We start from the raw sequence: 17,368 nt of genomic DNA, 5'->3' as shown, positions 1-17,368 counted from the left end.
GCACCAACTATTGTCCCCCATGCTTTTGTTTAATTCAAAAAAGGCACAACACCTGGACAACAATAGTTCCCTGGTTCATTCTCCGTGGCAACACCTCGACGAGTCGACTTGCCAACCAATCAGCATCGTTTTTTCGCGCCGTATAAAATGTTGCTCTGCTTTGAAATTTGGCATTCCACCATCTGTCCTAATGAGTGATGAAAAGCTTTGACAGCATGTCTTTTTCAGTAATAATCAAGCTAAAGAGTTGTGTTTATTCAGCTAATCTATTACTACAAGGTGGCGTAGTGGTATTGTCACTGGACCAGTAACCCAGAAACCTAGGGTATTGCTCTGGGGACATGGGTTCAAATCCCACCACAGCAGAAGGTGGATTTTGAATTCAATTAATAAATCTGGAATTAAAAGCTAGTCTAATGATAGTCAATTGTTGTAAAAAACCATCTGGTTCACTAATGTCCTTTAGGGAAAGAAATTTGCTGTCCTTACCTGGTCTGGCCTCCATATGACTCCAGATCCAGAAATGTGGTTGACTCTTACATGCCCTCTGAAATGGCCTAGCAAGCCACTCAGTTGTATCTAACTGCTGAAAAGGAATGAAACCGGACGGACCACCCGGCATCTACCTAGGCACCAGAAATGACAACGGCAAACCCAGCCCTGTCGACCCTGCAAAGTCCTCCTTACTAACATCTGGGGGGCTTGTGCCAAAGTTGAGAGAGCTTGCCCACAGACTAGTCAAGCAACACTGACATAGTCATGCTCATGGAATCATACCTTACAGACAATGTCCCAGATACTGCCATTACCATCCCCGGGTATGTCCTGTCCCACCGGCAGGACAGACCCACCAGAGGTGGTGGCACAGTGGTATACAGTAGGGAGGGAGTTGCCCTGGGAGTCCTCAACATCGACTCCGGACCCCATGAAGTCTCATGGCATCAGGTCAAACATGGGCAAGGTAACCTCCTACTGATTACCACCTACTGCCCTCCCTCAGCGAATGTTGAATACCACTTGGAGGAAGATCTGAAGGTGGCAAGGGCACAAAATGTACTCTGGTGGGGGACTTCCATGTCCAGCACAACGAATGGCTTGGTAGCACCGCTGCTGGCAGAGTACGAAAGGACATAGCTGCTAGACTGGCTCTGCGGCAGGTGGTGGGAAAACCAACACGAGGGAAAAACATACTTGACCTTGTCCTCACCACTGCACAGTCCTTTTGGAAACGAAGTCTCGCCTTCACATTGAGGATACCATCCATCGTGTTGTGTGGCACTATCACTTTGCTAAATGGGATAGATTTCGAACAGATCTAGCAATGCAAAATTGGGCATCCATGAGGCGCTGTGGGCCATCATCAACAGAAGAATCGTACTCAACCACAATCTGTAATCTCATGGCCCGGCATATCCCCCACTCTACCATTACCATCAAGCCAGGAGACCAACCTTGGTTCAATGAAGAGTGCAGGAGGGCATGTCAGGAGCAGCACCAAGCATACCTCAAAATGAGATGTCAACCTGGTGAAGCTACAACACAGGACTATCTGCGTGCCAAACTGCATAAGCAGCATGCGATAGACAGAGCTAAGCGATCCCATAACCAACAGATCAGATCTAAGCTCTGCAGTCCTGCCACATCCAGCCGTGAATGGTGGTGGACAATTAAACAACTAACTGGAGGAGGTGGCTCCACAAATATCCCCATCCTCAACGATGGGGGAGCCCAGCACATTAGTGCGGAAGATAAGGCTGAAGCATTTGCAACAATCTTCAGCCAGAAGTGCCGAGTTGATGATCCATCTCGGCCTCCTCCTGAAGTCCCCAGCATCACAGATGTCAGACTTCAGCCAATTCGATTCACTACGCGTGATATCAAGAAATGACTGAAGGCATTGGATACTGCAAAAGCTATGGGCCCTGACAATATTCCGGCAATAGCACTGAAGACCTGTGCTCCAGAACTTGCCACACCCCTAGCCAAGCTGTTCCAGTACAGCTACAACACTGGCATCTACCCTGCAATATGGAAAATTGCCCAGGTATGTCCTGTACACAAAAATCAGGACAAGTCCAACCCGGCCAATTAACGCCCCATCAGCCTACTCTCAATCATCAGTAAAGTGATGGAAGGTGTCATCAACAGTGCCATCAAGCGGCACTTGCTTAGCAATAACCTGCTCAGTGATGCTCAGTTTGGGTTCCACCAGGGCCACTCAGCTCCGGACCTCATTACAGCCTTGGTTCAAACATGGACAAAAGAGCTGAACTCAAGAGGTGAGGTGAGGGTGCCCCTGGAGAAGGAGCATGAGCTGTCCGCCGGTACGCTTGAGGCCTTCCGCGATCGGTGGGCACCACAGGGACTGGAGTGCATTGTCGACATCGAGAATGGCATTTTAAATTGAGTTTTTGGTTTATTATCGGTTTTTAATAAAATTTTAAAAATGTAAATATGTATATGAAGGGGGCCTGAGGAATAAAGGCCCCCTCGACATGAAATATATAAAAGGGGCCTGGGGTATAAAGGCCAAAAAAAACTGGGATTGGCTGGGCAGAAGAAAATAAAAAAACGGGGGTTAGATACAGAGTAAAGCTCCCTCGACAGTGTCCCCATCAAATACACCCAGTACTGGGAATTAGATATAGTGTGAAGACTTGGCATCATTTTATATCCAGATTTTAAGTGTTATAAAACTTTTCAGCACCGAAAGCATAGATGGAGCCCATCAGACCGATGTTGTAAACAAAAAAAAAAGTGGTGAGGTGAGAGTGACTGCCCTTGACATCAAGGCAACATTTGACCGAATATGGCATCAAGGAGCCTTAGCAAAACTGAGGTCAATGGGAATCAGACGGAAAACCCTCCGCTGGCTGGAGTCATACATAGCGCAAAGGAAGATGGAGGTTGTTGGAGGTTAATCATCTGAGCTCCAGGACAACACTGCAGGAGTTCCTCAGGGTAGAGTCCTAGGCCCAACGATCTTCAGCTGCTTCATTAATGACCTTCCTTCAATCATAAGGTCAGAAGTGGGGATGTTCACTGATGATTGCACAATGTTCAGCACCATTCGTGACTCCTCAGATACTGAAACAGTTCATGTAGAAATGCAGCAAGACCTGGAGATTATCCAGGCTTGGGCTGATAAGTGGCAAGTCTCATTCGCGCCACACAACTGCCAGGCAATGACCATCTCTAACAAGAGAGAATCTAACCATCTCCTCTTGACATTCAATGGCATTACCATCGCTGAATCCCCCACTATCAACATACTAGGGGCTACCATTGACCAGAAACTGAACTGGAGTAGCAATATAAATACCGTGGCTACAAGATCAGGTCAGAGGCTAGGAATCCTGCGGTGAGTAACTCATCTACTGACTCCCCAAAGCCTGTCCACCATCTACAAGGCACAAGTCAGGAGCATGATGGAATACTCTCCACTTGCCTGGATGGGTGCAGCTCCAACAACACTCAAGAAGCTCAACACCATCCAGGACAAAGCAGCCCACTTGATTGGCACCCCATCTACAAACATTCACTCCCTCCACCACCAACGCACAGTGACAGCAGTGTGTACCATCTACAAGATGCACTGCAGCAACTCACCATGGCTCCTCAGACAGCACCTTCCAAACCCGCGACCTCTACCAACTAGAAGGACAAGGGCAGCAAATGCATGGGAACACCACCACCTGCAAGTTCCCCTCCAAGTCACACACCATCCTGACTTGGAACTATATCGCCGTTCCTTCACTGTCACTGGGTCAAAATCCTGGAACTCCCTTCCTAACACTGTGGGTATACCTACCCCAAATGGACTGCAGCGGTTCAAGAAGGCAGCTCACCACCCCTTCTCAAGGGCAATTAGGGATGGTCAATAAATGCTGGCCTGGCCAGCGACGCCCACATCCCATGAATGAATTTAAAAAAAAGGTACTTGCTAAAGTAGGCCTCACCTACTAACTAAAATGGAATAAAGTTGTAGTGCAGAATGGAGGAATAGGTCTGTGATAAGGTTCCTGCGTGTGATGTTTTCTTTCCCCTCCCCAAAATGTTAATCAACATCATTCAGCATAATAGCCAGAGAAAAGATTGATGACATGACAAAATATTTCTGTATTGCTTACTGCAGGTAGTATTCTGAAAATTTATTTCTTTTACCTAAAATATAAAAGATAAGCTTTGCAAATAAACTGTACAAAATATTAACAAATTTAACTCATTCACCTTAAAGACTTGTAAAAACAGTCCACAGAAATAACTTCATTCCCACATTTTTTTCAGATTAATGATGGAGGATAACCTTGCACCATGATGTTTGACATACATAGGAAAGATGCATGTGAAACCAAACAATATACAAGTAATACAAAATAAAGACAGAAAATTACCATTCCCAGTTCTGATGAAAGGTCATTGACCTGAAATGTTAACTCTGTTTCTCTCTCTACAGATGGTGCCAGACCTGAATATTTCCAGCATTTTCTGTCTTTATTTCAGATTTCCAGCATCAACAGTATGTTGCTGTTGTACAAGTAACACAATTTGGATAAGTTTTAAGAATTTGTTTTTGCGTACACATTTACATGACCAGGTATGTAGCATTCATCAAAAAATTCAATTATTCATGATTGACGTTTTAAGTAGAAATTCCAAGTGTATCCACAACTAACTGAATGGCTTTTAGAGGATCCACAATTTCTTTCATATTGTCTCTTCTTAAGACCCAATCTGGTTTTAATCTGCAACACAGAAACATGGACAACAGCTTAGCAAAAAGTGTTATAGAAAGAGTCAATAAAGGAAAAACAAATAGGTGAGTGCAAGAGAATGATGGTGACTTAATTAAAAAGGTGAGAAAATGTGTTCTTACTTAGAAACTACTCTTGTTCGCACTGGAGTAGCTGGAATATATAAAACACCATTGTAAGGGGCATACATCCGCTGCTTAACATTTATTCTATCTGTATCCATCTTATGTTTTCTTGCAGTTAGCTCGTAAATGCTACGGATACGATCCACTGTTCTGGGTATGCTTCGGACCTCCTGGAAACAAAAACTACCATTATATATTCCATCAGATTAATTCAAAATCACATTTTTATTCTCTGTTTTGGTGGGGAAAGAGGATAAATTAACCGTGACCCAATTATTTATGTTCTGCAAACACAATTTGACTCAGCAAGATGGAATTTAGCCAACAGAACTGCTACTCTATTTAGACAACAAACATTGCAATTGATGTGAGCAGTCATTTAAAAAAACTACATATTCTGGTATTCATTTTAAACACGATGCATATTCTTTTAACAGATATAGCATCATGATGTGATCCTGATCTTTCCTCTTACAGAAGGCGCATCTAACACTTTCAACCCCTGGAACCATCATTACAATTCAGTATCTCCATGATCGTGGTATATACTGATAACACAATAAATCTTCAATATGCAGCAAACACTGACAGGAATTTTGAAAACCTGGGGCAGCATGTTCTACCTGCGTCATCTGTGCATTAGCTGAAAGTTATGTAATCGGTTACAACACTCTGATGGCAACGTGATTTGCAATCATTAACCTCAAATAAGCGAAAGTCTAAGATTTACTGTACTGATGCCAAACAAGTCAGTGTTCACAACAATCTCATTTGATATCCTTTGCAAAAGACAGATCAAGTTGAATTTTACAGAACCCCATTTCATTAGAAGTTGTCAGCAGACAATCTCCTGATGTAAGTGACACTCAAAGCTCCCTTAAGGAAGGACAAGTTATCACAGACATCCACAACTCTGAGGACTTAAGTCCTATGTTCCAGCAACATAAAAGGTGCAATTGCTGCATTGCAGCCAGTTGATACTGAAGCATGAGGCTGGGAACTACTTAAAGGTGCTTTGGATTTCAGATGATTCCCTTTACCACCTGTGTAAAGGTGGGATAGAACATGCTACTTGTGTGCTAACACAACTGATTCTTGGATATTAGTATCCCATTGATCTGGAGCATTTATGTATTTCAAAATTAAACTTTTCCTCAAGAGCATTGCTTAGAGCTGGAACTTGCATGTCAATCTGAATAAAGAACAAAGAACAGTACAGCCCTCCAAGCCTGCGCTGATCTTGATGCCTGCCTAAACTAAAACCTTCTGCACTTCCGGGGTCCGTATCCCTCTATTCCCATCCTATTCATGTATTTGTCAAGATGCCTCTTGAACGTCGCCCGGCAGCAAGTTCCAGGCACTCACCACCCTCTGTGTAAAGAACTTGCCTCGCACATCCCCTCTAAACTTTGCCCCTCTCACCTTAAACCCATGTCCCCTAGTAACTCTTTCACCCTGGGAAAAAGCTTCTGACTATCCACTCTGTCCATGCCGCTTATAACTTTGTAAACCTCTATCGTGTCGCCTCTCCACCTCTGTCGTTCCAGTGAAAACAATCCGAGTTTATCCAACCTCTCCTCATAGCTAATGCCCTCCAGACCAGGCAACATCCTGGTAAACCTCTTCTGTACCCTCTCCAAAGCCTCCACATCCTTCTGGTAGTGTGGCGACCAGAATTGCACGCAATATTCTAAGTGTGGCCTAACTAAAGTTCTGTACAGCTGCAGCATGACTTGCCTAATTTTATACTCTATGCCCTGACCGATGAAGGCAAGCATGCCGTATACCTTCTTGGCTACCTGATCCAACTGCGTTGCCACTTTCAGTGACCTGTGGACCTGTACGCCCAGATCTCTCTGCCTGTCAATACTCCTAAGGGTTCTGCCATTTATTGTATACTTCCCACATGCATTAGACCTTCTAAAATGTATTACCTCACATTTGTCCGGATTAAACTCCATCTGCCATTTCTCCGCCCAAGTCTCCAATCGATCTATATCCTTCTGTATCCTCTGACAATCCTCATCACTGTCCGCAACTCCACCAACCTTTGTGTCGTCCGCAAACTTACTAATCAGACCAGCTACATTTTCCTCCAAATCATTTATATATAATACAAACAGCAAAGGTCCCAGCACTGATCCCTGCGGAACACCACTAGTCACATCCCTCCATTCAGAAAAGCACCCTTCCACTGCTACCCTCTGTCTTCTATGACCAAGCCCGTTCTGTATCCATCTTGCCAGCTCCCCTCTGATCCCATGTGACTTCACGTTTTGTACCAGTCTGCCATGAGGGACCTTGTCAAAGGCTTTACTGAAGTCCATATAGATAACATCCACTGCCCTTCCTTCATCAATCATCTTTGTCACTTCCTCAAAAAATTCAATCAAATTAGTGAGACACAACCTCCCCTTCACAAAACCATGCTGCCTTTCGCTAATAAGTCCATTTGTTTCCAAATGGGAGTAAATCCTGTCCCGAGGAATCCTCTCTAATAATTTCCCTTCCACTGACGTAAGGCTCACTGGCCTATAATTTCCTGGATTATCCTTGCTACCCTTCTTAAACAAAGGAACAACATTGGCTATTCTCCAGTCCTCTGGGACCTCACCTGTAGCCAATGAGGATGCAAAGATTTCTGTCAAGGCCCCAGCAATTTCTTCCCTTGCCTCCCTCACTATTCTGGGGTAGATCCCATCAGGCCCTGGGGACTTATCTACTTTACTGCTTTGCAAGACACCCAACACCTCCTTTTTGATAATGAGATGACTGAGACTATCTATACTCCCTTCCCTCGGCTCATCATCCACCAAGTTTCTCCTTGGTGAATACTGATGCAAAGTACTCATTTAGTACCTCGCCCATTTCCTCTGGCTCCACACATAGATTCCCTTCTCTGTCCTTGAGTGGGCCAACCCTTTCCCTGGTTACCCTCTTGCTCTTTATATACGTATAAAAAGCCTTGGGATTTTCCTGAATCCTGTTTGCCAATGACTTCTCATAACCCCTTTTAGCCCTCCTGACTCCTTGCTTACGTTCCTCCCTACTGTCTTTATATTCCTCAAGGGATTCGTCTGTTCCTAGCCTTCCAGACCTTACGAATGCTTCCCTTTTCTTTTTGACGAGGCTCACAATATCCCGTGTTATCCAAGGTTCCCGAAACTTGCCAAACTTATCCTTCTTCCTCACAGGAACATGCTGGTCCTGGATTCTAATCAACTGATGTTTGAAAGACTCCCACATGTCAGATGTTGATTTACCCTCAAACAGCCGCCCCCAATCTAAATTCTTCAGTTCCTGCCTAATATTATTATAATTAGCCTTCCCCCAATTTAGCACCTTCACCCGAGGACTACTCTTATCCTTATCCACAAGTACCTTAAAACTTAATGGAATTATGGTCACTGTTCCCGAAATGCTCCCCCACTGAAACTTCGACCACCTGGCCGGGCTCATTCCCCAATACCAGGTCCAGTACGGCCCCATCCCTAGTTGGACTATCTACATATCGTTTCAAGAAGCCCTCCTGGATGCTCCTTACAAATTCTGCCCCATCCAAGCCCCTCGCACTAAGTGAGTCCCAGTCAATATAGGGGAAGTTAAAATCACCCACCACTACAACCCTGTTACCTTTACATCTTTCCAAAATCTGTCTACATATCTGCTCCTCTACCTCCCGCTGGCTGTTGGGAGGCCTGTAGAAAACCCCCAACATCGTGACTGCACCCTTCCTATTCCTGAGCTCCACCCATATTGCCTCGCTGCACAACCCCTCCGAGGTGTCCTTCCGCAGTATCCTCCCGCAGTACAGCTGTGATATTCTCCTTAACAAGTAATGCAACTCCCCCACCCCTTTTACATCCCCCTCTATCCCACCTGAAGCTTCTAAATCCTGGAACATTTAGCTGCCAATCCTGTCCTTCCCTCAATCAAGTCTCTGTAATAGCAACAACATCATAGTTCCAAGTACTAATCCAAGCTCTAAGTTCATCTGCCTTACCTGTTATACTTCTCGCATTGAAACAAATGCACTTCAGACCACCAGTCCCGCTGTGCTCCTCAACATCTCCCTGCCTGCTCTTCCTCTCAGTCTTACTGGCCTATTTACCAGTTCCCCCTCATTTATTTCACTCGCTGTCCTACTGCTCTGGTTCCCCCCCCCCCCACCCCGCCACACTAGTTTAAACCCTCCCGAGTGATGCTAGCAAACCTCGCAGCCAGGATATTTGTGCCCCTCCAGTTTAGATGCAACCTGTCCTTCTTGTACAGGTCCCATCTGTCCCTGAAGAGATCCCAATGGTCCAGATATCTGAAACCCTCCCTTCTACACCAGCTGTTCAGCCACGTGTTTAGCTGCACTATCTTCCTATTTCTAGCCTCACTGGCACGTGGCACAGGGAGTAATCCCGAGATTACAACCCTAGAGGTCCTGTCTTTTAACTTTCTACCTAACTCCCTAAACTCCCCCTGCAGGACCTAGTCACTCTTCCTGCCTATGTCATTGGTACCGATGTGTACCATAACCTCTGGCTGTTCACCCTCCCCCTTCAGCATGCCCCCTGTCCGTTCAGAGACATCCTTGACCCTGGCACTAGGGAGGCAACATACCATCCTGGAGTCTCTTTCACATCTACAGAACCGCCTATCTGTGCCCCTGACTATAGAGTCCCCTATAACTATTGCTCTTCTGCGCTTTGTCCCTCCCTGCTGAACAACAGTGTCAGCCGTGGTGCCACTGTTTTCCCCTGATCGGCCACCAGCCCCCCCAACAATATCCAAAACGGTATACTTGTTAGAGAGGGGGATAGCCACAGGGGATTCCTGCACTGACTGCCTGCCCCTTCTAGCGGTCACCCATCTATCTGCCTGCACCTTGGTTGTAACCACTTCTCTCAAACTCCTGTCAATGACGCTTTCTGCCACCTGCATGCTCCTAAGTGCATCCAGTTGCTGCTCCAACCGATCCACGCGGTCTGTAAGGAGGTGCAACTGGGTACACTTCCTGCAGAAGTAGCCGTCCGGAATGCTGGAAGCGTCACGGACCTCCCACATCTCACAGGTGAAGCACTTCACCCCTCTAACTGACATTTCTAGCACTAATTAATTAAAAATAAATAAGTACTTTTAAATCCTTACTAAATTGTTATAATTAACTATATGGTCCCTAGTGCGAGATTCCTACTATAAATATTAAATGCTAACTAAATACAGTAATCTCCTCCCTCTGGTTTAGTTACTCTACTTATTAACTAGCTAATTAGGGTTTTACTCAATTTTTATCAATGTTTTATTTTCAAATTCAGTAAAAAAAAATCTTGCCACTTATGTTGTAACCTTTACTGACCTCCATTGTTAATTATTCACAAATGAAACATTTATAAGCTAAAAAATTCTACCTCTCAGCACATAACCCAGCATAGAAAACGTTGTGGGATAAGCTTGGTCAATGAGCTGAATGATCGTTTCTTTCCGATTTGCTGTAGGAGCAAAGCTCACAATTACGTAGGGAAAGAGAATGTGGCATTTGTGCAGTGAGTCTTTGCTACTGTTAAATAGTTCTCTCTCTAATGCTCCAGGATTTAGGCCACAGCAGGACTATTGCATACAGTTCTAGTCACTGCATTACAGGAAGGACATAATTGCTCTGGAGAGAGTAAAGAGATTTACAAGAATGTTGCCAGGGCTTGAAAGTTGCAGCTATGAGGAAAGATTGGATCGGCTAGGGTTGTTTTCCTTAGAACAGAGGAGGCTGAGGGGTGACTTAATTGAGGTGTACAAAATTATGAGGGTCCTCGATAGAGCAGACAGGAAGGACCTGTTTCTCCTGGTCACTTACCAGGGGGCACCAATTTAAGGCGTTTGGTAGAAGGATTGGAAGGGACATGAGGAAAAACGTTTTCACCCAGAGGGTGGTGGGTGTCTGGAATTCACTGACAGGAATGGTGGTGGAGGCAGAAACCCTCAACTCATTTAAAAGGTACCTGGACATGCACCTGAAGTAACCTGGAAGGCTACAAACCAGGTACTAGGTGGGATAAGATTGGGTGGTTAGTTTTTCAGCCAGCACAGACACAATGGGCTGAATGGCCTCCTTCTTTGCCATAATTTTTCTATGGTTTTATGATTTGTTACATTTGCTGGAATGTCTACTGCAGTTCATATCAGCTTTCCTCTTAAAAAAGATGCATACTTATCAACTCTCTTAACTTCTTTAAACATAACCAGCCAGTAAGTATGGGTTGTACAGATCAGGAAGTGCCTTGGTTTGATCCCTAGTGTGTGGTGATTTCATTAACAAAAATTGGGAGAATAGCAGGGGTGCTACAGTATCCAGGGTTTAGAATAGAGTGGTGGGAGATGGGATGGCAGAGAGAGACATTTTTCAAAAAAAGGCTCTGCACCACTATCCAGTTCCCCTCAATGACATCAGATTAGAACAATTATGACATCAGCTCAGATGAAGCTCTTACATAGGACAGCCTGCCAATGCTCAAAGTTGAGGCCCACACATGAGTATTAGCTACTTTGATAAAGTACTAGGGGGTAGCTGGCACCATTCCCAAGAGTCATTGTACTTGACAGCAGCGGTGGCAAAAACAATTCAAATTGAAGCCTATTGCTTAATTTTGTGCCTAATGACTACAAATGATTCTTTGGATTTATTGTTTTACAGCACATATTTTTGTATTAAATATCCATCAAGAGTCAGGGCAGCCAAATGCCAAAATAAAACATCTTATTCAAACTGATGTACAACTTTGTTTACACTAACTAAAAATTTAACAATGTACACTTAAATATATATAGATATATATATACTCACTAAAGCCCTCTGTGAATTCTGTGACAGAATGGCAAGTAAACAGCAAACTTTTGTAAAAATGCTACCACACTTGTCTGACGTCTTGTCACCAGCTTTCCCTCTGTACATGTGCAACAGGTCGAGTAATGTATTAATGCAATTATCCACTTCATACACCACGGCAGTTGTTTTCTGATACTGGAGGTCATGAAAATCAAAATGCAATTTTATTTATTCATAACTAAAATGAAGCTAAATCTTTATGCAGGAAACAGGAAAGAAAATCTAAAAAGAACAGCCAATCTGTAGGCTACTTTACAATTACTTGATCAACCAACAATTTCCCACATTACATCTCCAATGGTGATAAAAACAAATTATATATCTCAAAATAGAAAAACAATCTATTATTTATGAGAGGGGAGGGGGAAGCTGTAAAGAAAAGAGATTGTGTGATGCATAACCAATCCCTGTTCACAATTAAGACCATATTGAATGCACATAGCACAATAAAATCCTGCATATTAGTCCAGTGGACTGAGTGAACAGTTGCTATCCAGGCCCTCTTGGGGTCAAATACACAACCTGAATGCGTTCAGAAGCCTGATTTTTCCAATGGGAATTTTCTAAGACAGAAAACATTAAATGTGATCTGTAACTGGACCTTCCTGCAGCTGAAGACGAGACTCAGAAATCATATCAACTAGAAAATGAAAACCATGTGCCAGACCAACATGTTTCAAGGCACATAGCTGAAGGACTGCAGAAACCAAAGACATTTCAAGTACTATACAAGAGGGGTCCAATAGAAGATAACACAGACTAAATAAAGTGGACCATGTGAAGCTGTATTACCTTGCTTCAGGTAAAACTAGAGGGTATATCCTGCACTTGAATTGGATAAGTTTAAAAATATTTTATGAAAACATTATTTCAGTGATCGAGTGATCAATCTATGGGCCAGGTTCCACTGGGAGATGGTGGAAGCAAATAGTATTGGTTGATTCAAGTGCAAAGTAGATAAGATTTCTTTCAGGCAATATTTTGGGATACAGTATGAGTAATATGAGACATGACTTATGGTAAGTACAGTATACTTTGGAACAACAGGGGACAGGAAATATTGTTCCCAAAACTTTCCATCACTCAGGTTTCCCTCCCCTCAAGATTGGATTAGTTGTAGAATAACTGGTGGTGATTGATGACTATGATTAGTTGTCATGCTAGGGCCCCACCTGCCAAGAATGAGGCACATTAATTTTGTCATGAACATTGATTTTGAACTGTTACTAGAGTGAAGAAAGGACTTGTTAAACAGATCAACCGTGGCTGGAAAATACATTTACATATTAAGAGATGGTGATTGGAAGGACAAAGGACAATTCCCTGGCACATTCAACATGCAATGGACCTTGATCACCAGGTAGTGTGTGTAACAGGAGCATTCCAGAGACTGCTAAGGTGATACAATCCAAGACCTGGTCAGATCAGTTAGTCACATGACTAACCTGCTTGGCAACCTGGGGTTTTCTGAATTGTATAAACAGTTTGAACTCAGAGAGAAAGTCTGTTTGCTCCTGAACTGAGAAGATCTCTCCTGTCTGCTCCCATCTCTTTCTCACAAGCCTCTGACTCCACTGAAGACATATGAACCCCAAGAGAGAAAAGTGTCCTACGGCAAATAAGGTTAAAGAAGAATACTGGCCCCAATGAAAAGCAAGATCGACCTACAATCAAGGACTCTAGAGTGAGCTCAAAGAACCGTAACAAAAACTCTTCAGATAGTGCCTCAAACTTTTCTACTTTGTTTTTCTTCTGCTCTTTTCTGTCTCTATTTGCACGTGTGTATCGTACATGCATGCTTGCCTGGGCGGGTCATGTATCCGTAGGCGCAACCAAATTAGCGTTCAAGTTTAATAAATTTCAACTTTTCTTCTTTAAACCTAATAAAGTCTGTTTGTGCCGGTTTCTTTGCCTTATAATTGGAAAGCGATGAACAAGGATTCACCACAGGGAGTTAAAAACATGGTGCGTTTAAAATTAAACCCTGTTACAGTAAGACCAGGTGAAGGCTGAAAGGGACCCCAGACAGCTTTCTCACCTGGTCGTAACATTAGTCAACAACTCCATTAACAGTGTAGCACGCAAAGGCCAGGATGGTAGAAGGTGAAATGGCCTTTTTTCATCTAGTAATTCCTCTATTACTAGCTCTCCTGTTTAATTTTAAATTAATGAAGGTCTTAAATAAAATCAAGGTGTATAACTGAGAACATGTTTGACTGTTTAAAATGTTCTGAAGTTGGTATCCAAGCCCCTCTGAAACAAAACATATATGTTTGTTCTAAACAGGAAGCTTGCTACAGTTAAATAATTTTTAAATACATAGGGCAATTAAAAATGTATTTAGATGGAGGAGCGTATACAATTCTAACTTTTAGCAAGTCAACTATATATCCACATCCCGAGTAATAAATTTAAATTTAACATGCTTATTTCTTTACATCTCCTACAGAATAGGAGGCTACCCACACCAACCACTCTGAAGAACCTTTAGACATCACTGCCTTTTTAAAAATAATTAGTTGATGCCACTTAAAACAGGCAGTACCTTTGAAAGATTGAGGAGAACTTGAACTGCACACTTAATGACATCCATAGAAGGCACACTGCGGTTACAACTCCTGATCAAAATTAAAATAATAGGTGTTGCTCCACTTCGGGCAAGATTTTCACAACAAATCGAAGATAGCCTGGTTGCAACCTCTGAAAAGAAATTATCTAATGATTAATGTTAAAACTAAGATCTTCTGTGGTTAGCATTAGCAGACACCTTTATAAAGTTAGCAGCTAAGACCATAAATTTCCATTTGAAGAACAGTGTTAAACATGGAAAAACATTTCAATTAGAGAAGAAAATGAAACACTCCAACACCAACTGTCCCATTAAACTCCTCTCCTATGCCTCTTCCACCCTCACCTCTAACAAGTGCTGGAGCTCACAGACATCTTTTGTCACTCAGATTGAGACGATCTGTTCAACTGCCTCTGCTGCATCCATCTCTTCCCATTCCCAAGCTTTCTCCAATGTTTCCCCCCACTCCCCGCATCACAACCCATCCCCATCCCTATTTGCAGTCCTGAACTCACATCCTGCTTTCTCTAGTTTCTGTGTCCTCTGCATTCATCTCGTCTGAGAGATCCAGATCCTGCTCCCTCAACCCTATTACTACGAAATTGCTGACCACCCAATTTTTCTTCCTGGCCCCCATGCTAATGGACATTATAAACGGCTATTTCTCCTTAGGTAAAGTTTGCCCCTCAGTCATTGCGAAGTACTGTCATCTCCAACCTCCCTTTCTTCCGCAAAGTCCTTCAAAGTGCTGTCGTCTCTGAATTCAATGTCCATCTTTCCAGCAACTGTTAGAACCTGTCCAATCAGATTTTGTCCTCTGCTACCGCACTGAAATGGACCTAATCAAAGTCACAAATTACATCCTCTGTGATCATGGTGTACGGTCAATTTTCATTTTTGACCTGTCTGCAGCCTTTGACACATCACCTTCCTCCCAATGCCTCTACTCAGCTGTCCAGTTGAGTAGGACAACTCTCATCTGGTTCCACTCATCTTTTCAGTTGCAGTCAGGGAATCTCCTGCAATGGCTTCTCTTCCTACCTCGACACTGTTATTGAGTACCTTGAAGGATTTATCCTTACTTGCCACCAAACCCCCACCATGCTATTTCTCATTTGCTTCCTGCCCCTTGGCAACATCATCCAAAGACATAGCGCTGAATTTTACGAGTGCGCCGCAGGTTGCGGCAGCGCACTCTAAAAATGGTGTGCATCCCACGCGGATGCTCATTTAAATAGAGGGGGCAGAGCGGCCGCCCACGATGACGTAAGGGGGCAGCCGCCACTTCCCCGGCAATGGCGCCGGCAACATTTTTAAAGGGCTGTAAGCCCTTCAATCAACTTTTAAAATTTAACGGTCCCGATCTCTGGGATGTAACAATACATGTCAAATAGAAATCACTTGTCCCACCACCCCCCCACCCCACAATGGGTAAATTAAATATTAATCGCACTCTTCCCCCATAATAAACCTTGAATAGTATTCCGTACTTTCCCCCCCAAAATTTGTTCCCTTTGACCCACAACGCCTTCCCACCATCCCATTAGCCAGTAAAGATTGTTCACCCCGCTCCTCCACCCCACCGTCCCTGAAAATTCTATTGCTGACCCCTCCCCATCAGGTTCTCGCCCGGAACTCCATGTGGAGTTCCGAAGGCGCCCGGAGCACTAACGGTGACCGTAATATCGACGTGGGACGGCCGACGCCTGCAGCTAAGTTTATTTGCATCTCATTTGGTACAGTTTGCATATGTATATGAAGGGTCGCACCGAGGTGCCCCCACTGCTGGTAGTATGTGGTGGGCCCTTCTCGATGTCGCCGGTCGAGGCGGACCTCTTCCCGCAGGATTTTACCAGCCTCCACGCTGTGACTTGCAGCGTTGAAGGGCCAGTAAAATTCAGCCCATAAAGTCAGATCCCACATATATTGACACATGACCTTGGTTCAGGAGATCAGGATGTAGAATCGGTTTGGGTGGAGATGAGGAATAGTAGGGGAAAGAAGTCACTAGTGGGAGTGGTCTACAGGTTCCTGAACAGTAATCATGGGTTATTTTAATCTACATATAAACTAGAAAAATCAGAATAGCAATAGTAGCCTGGATAAGGAGTTCATAGAATGCTTTTGAGAGTTTCTTAGAGCAGCACGTCCTGGAACCACCAGAGAGCAGGTTATATTAGATTTGGTATTGTGTAATGTGACAGGATTAATGAATGACCTCAGAGTAAAGGCATCTCTAGGTAGTAGTGACCACAATATGATTGAATTTTACATCCCGTTCGAAGAGAGAGGAGTGGGTATAAGACTAGTAATTTAAACTTAAATAAGGGCAACTATGTGGGCATGAAAGCTGAGCTAGCTGAAGTGAACTGGGTTACTAGGCCAAGAGATAGATCAATAGAGAAGCAGTGGCAGACATTTAAGGGGATATTTCAGAATACTCAGAATAAGTATATTCCTACTTTAAAGAAAAATTCTAAGGGGAGGACCCACCATCCATGGTTAACTAAAGAAGTTAAGGAAAAGCATCAAACTTAAGGAAAAAGCATATAATTGTGCAAAGGTGAATGGCAGGTCAGATGATTAGTCAGAATATAAAGAATGGCAGAGAATGACTAAAAGGTTAACCAGGAGAAAAAAATTAGAATATGAGAGGAAGCTGGATAGAAATGTAAAAACAGAGAGCAAGAGTTTCTACAGGTATTTAAAAAGGAAAAGAGTAAGTAAAGTGAGTGTTAATCCTCTAGTGAATGAGAATGGTGAGTTAATAGTAGATAATAAAGAAATGGCAGATGAAATGAACAAATATATTTCTTCTGTCTTCACTATAGAGGATACAAAAAACATTTCAGTAATAGCTGTAAAGCAGGAGGTCGAAGGAAGAGAGGAACTTGGTGAAATTACAATCACCAGGGAAGTGGTACTGAGCAAACTGATGAAGCTGCAAGTCCCCGGGTCCTGATGGGCTTCATCCTTGGGGCTGAAAAGAGGTGGTTAATGAGGTAGTAGACACGTTGGTGTTATTTTTTTTTTTTAATTTGCTAAATTCTGG

At 43.5% G+C, this 17,368-nt stretch overlaps 2 protein-coding genes across 3 annotated transcripts in view; one reads left to right on the top strand and one right to left on the bottom strand.

The window, feature by feature from the left end:
* Nucleotides 1–17,368, top strand: part of LOC137373011 (complement factor H-like) — a 621,771-nt gene that overhangs the window by 201,623 nt on the left and 402,780 nt on the right. The gene's annotated exons all lie outside the window — the stretch shown is intronic.
* aspm (assembly factor for spindle microtubules) overlaps nucleotides 4,137–17,368 on the bottom strand; it is a 103,468-nt gene continuing 90,236 nt past the window's right edge. For both annotated transcript variants that reach the window (XM_068037705.1, XM_068037707.1), the window contains exons 26-29: nucleotides 14,293–14,447; nucleotides 11,706–11,882; nucleotides 4,877–5,049; nucleotides 4,137–4,745 (exon numbers count right to left, since the gene is read on the bottom strand). In XM_068037705.1, the coding sequence (XP_067893806.1) occupies nucleotides 4,643–4,745; nucleotides 4,877–5,049; nucleotides 11,706–11,882; nucleotides 14,293–14,447 (608 nt within the window). In that variant the 3' untranslated portion in view covers nucleotides 4,137–4,642. The remainder of the gene's footprint in view (nucleotides 4,746–4,876; nucleotides 5,050–11,705; nucleotides 11,883–14,292; nucleotides 14,448–17,368) is intronic.

The sequence above is a fragment of the Heterodontus francisci genome, chromosome 8 (assembly GCF_036365525.1).
Source record: "Heterodontus francisci isolate sHetFra1 chromosome 8, sHetFra1.hap1, whole genome shotgun sequence".
NCBI lineage: Eukaryota > Metazoa > Chordata > Chondrichthyes > Heterodontiformes > Heterodontidae > Heterodontus > Heterodontus francisci.
This window is presented reverse-complemented; position numbering and strand designations above follow the sequence as displayed.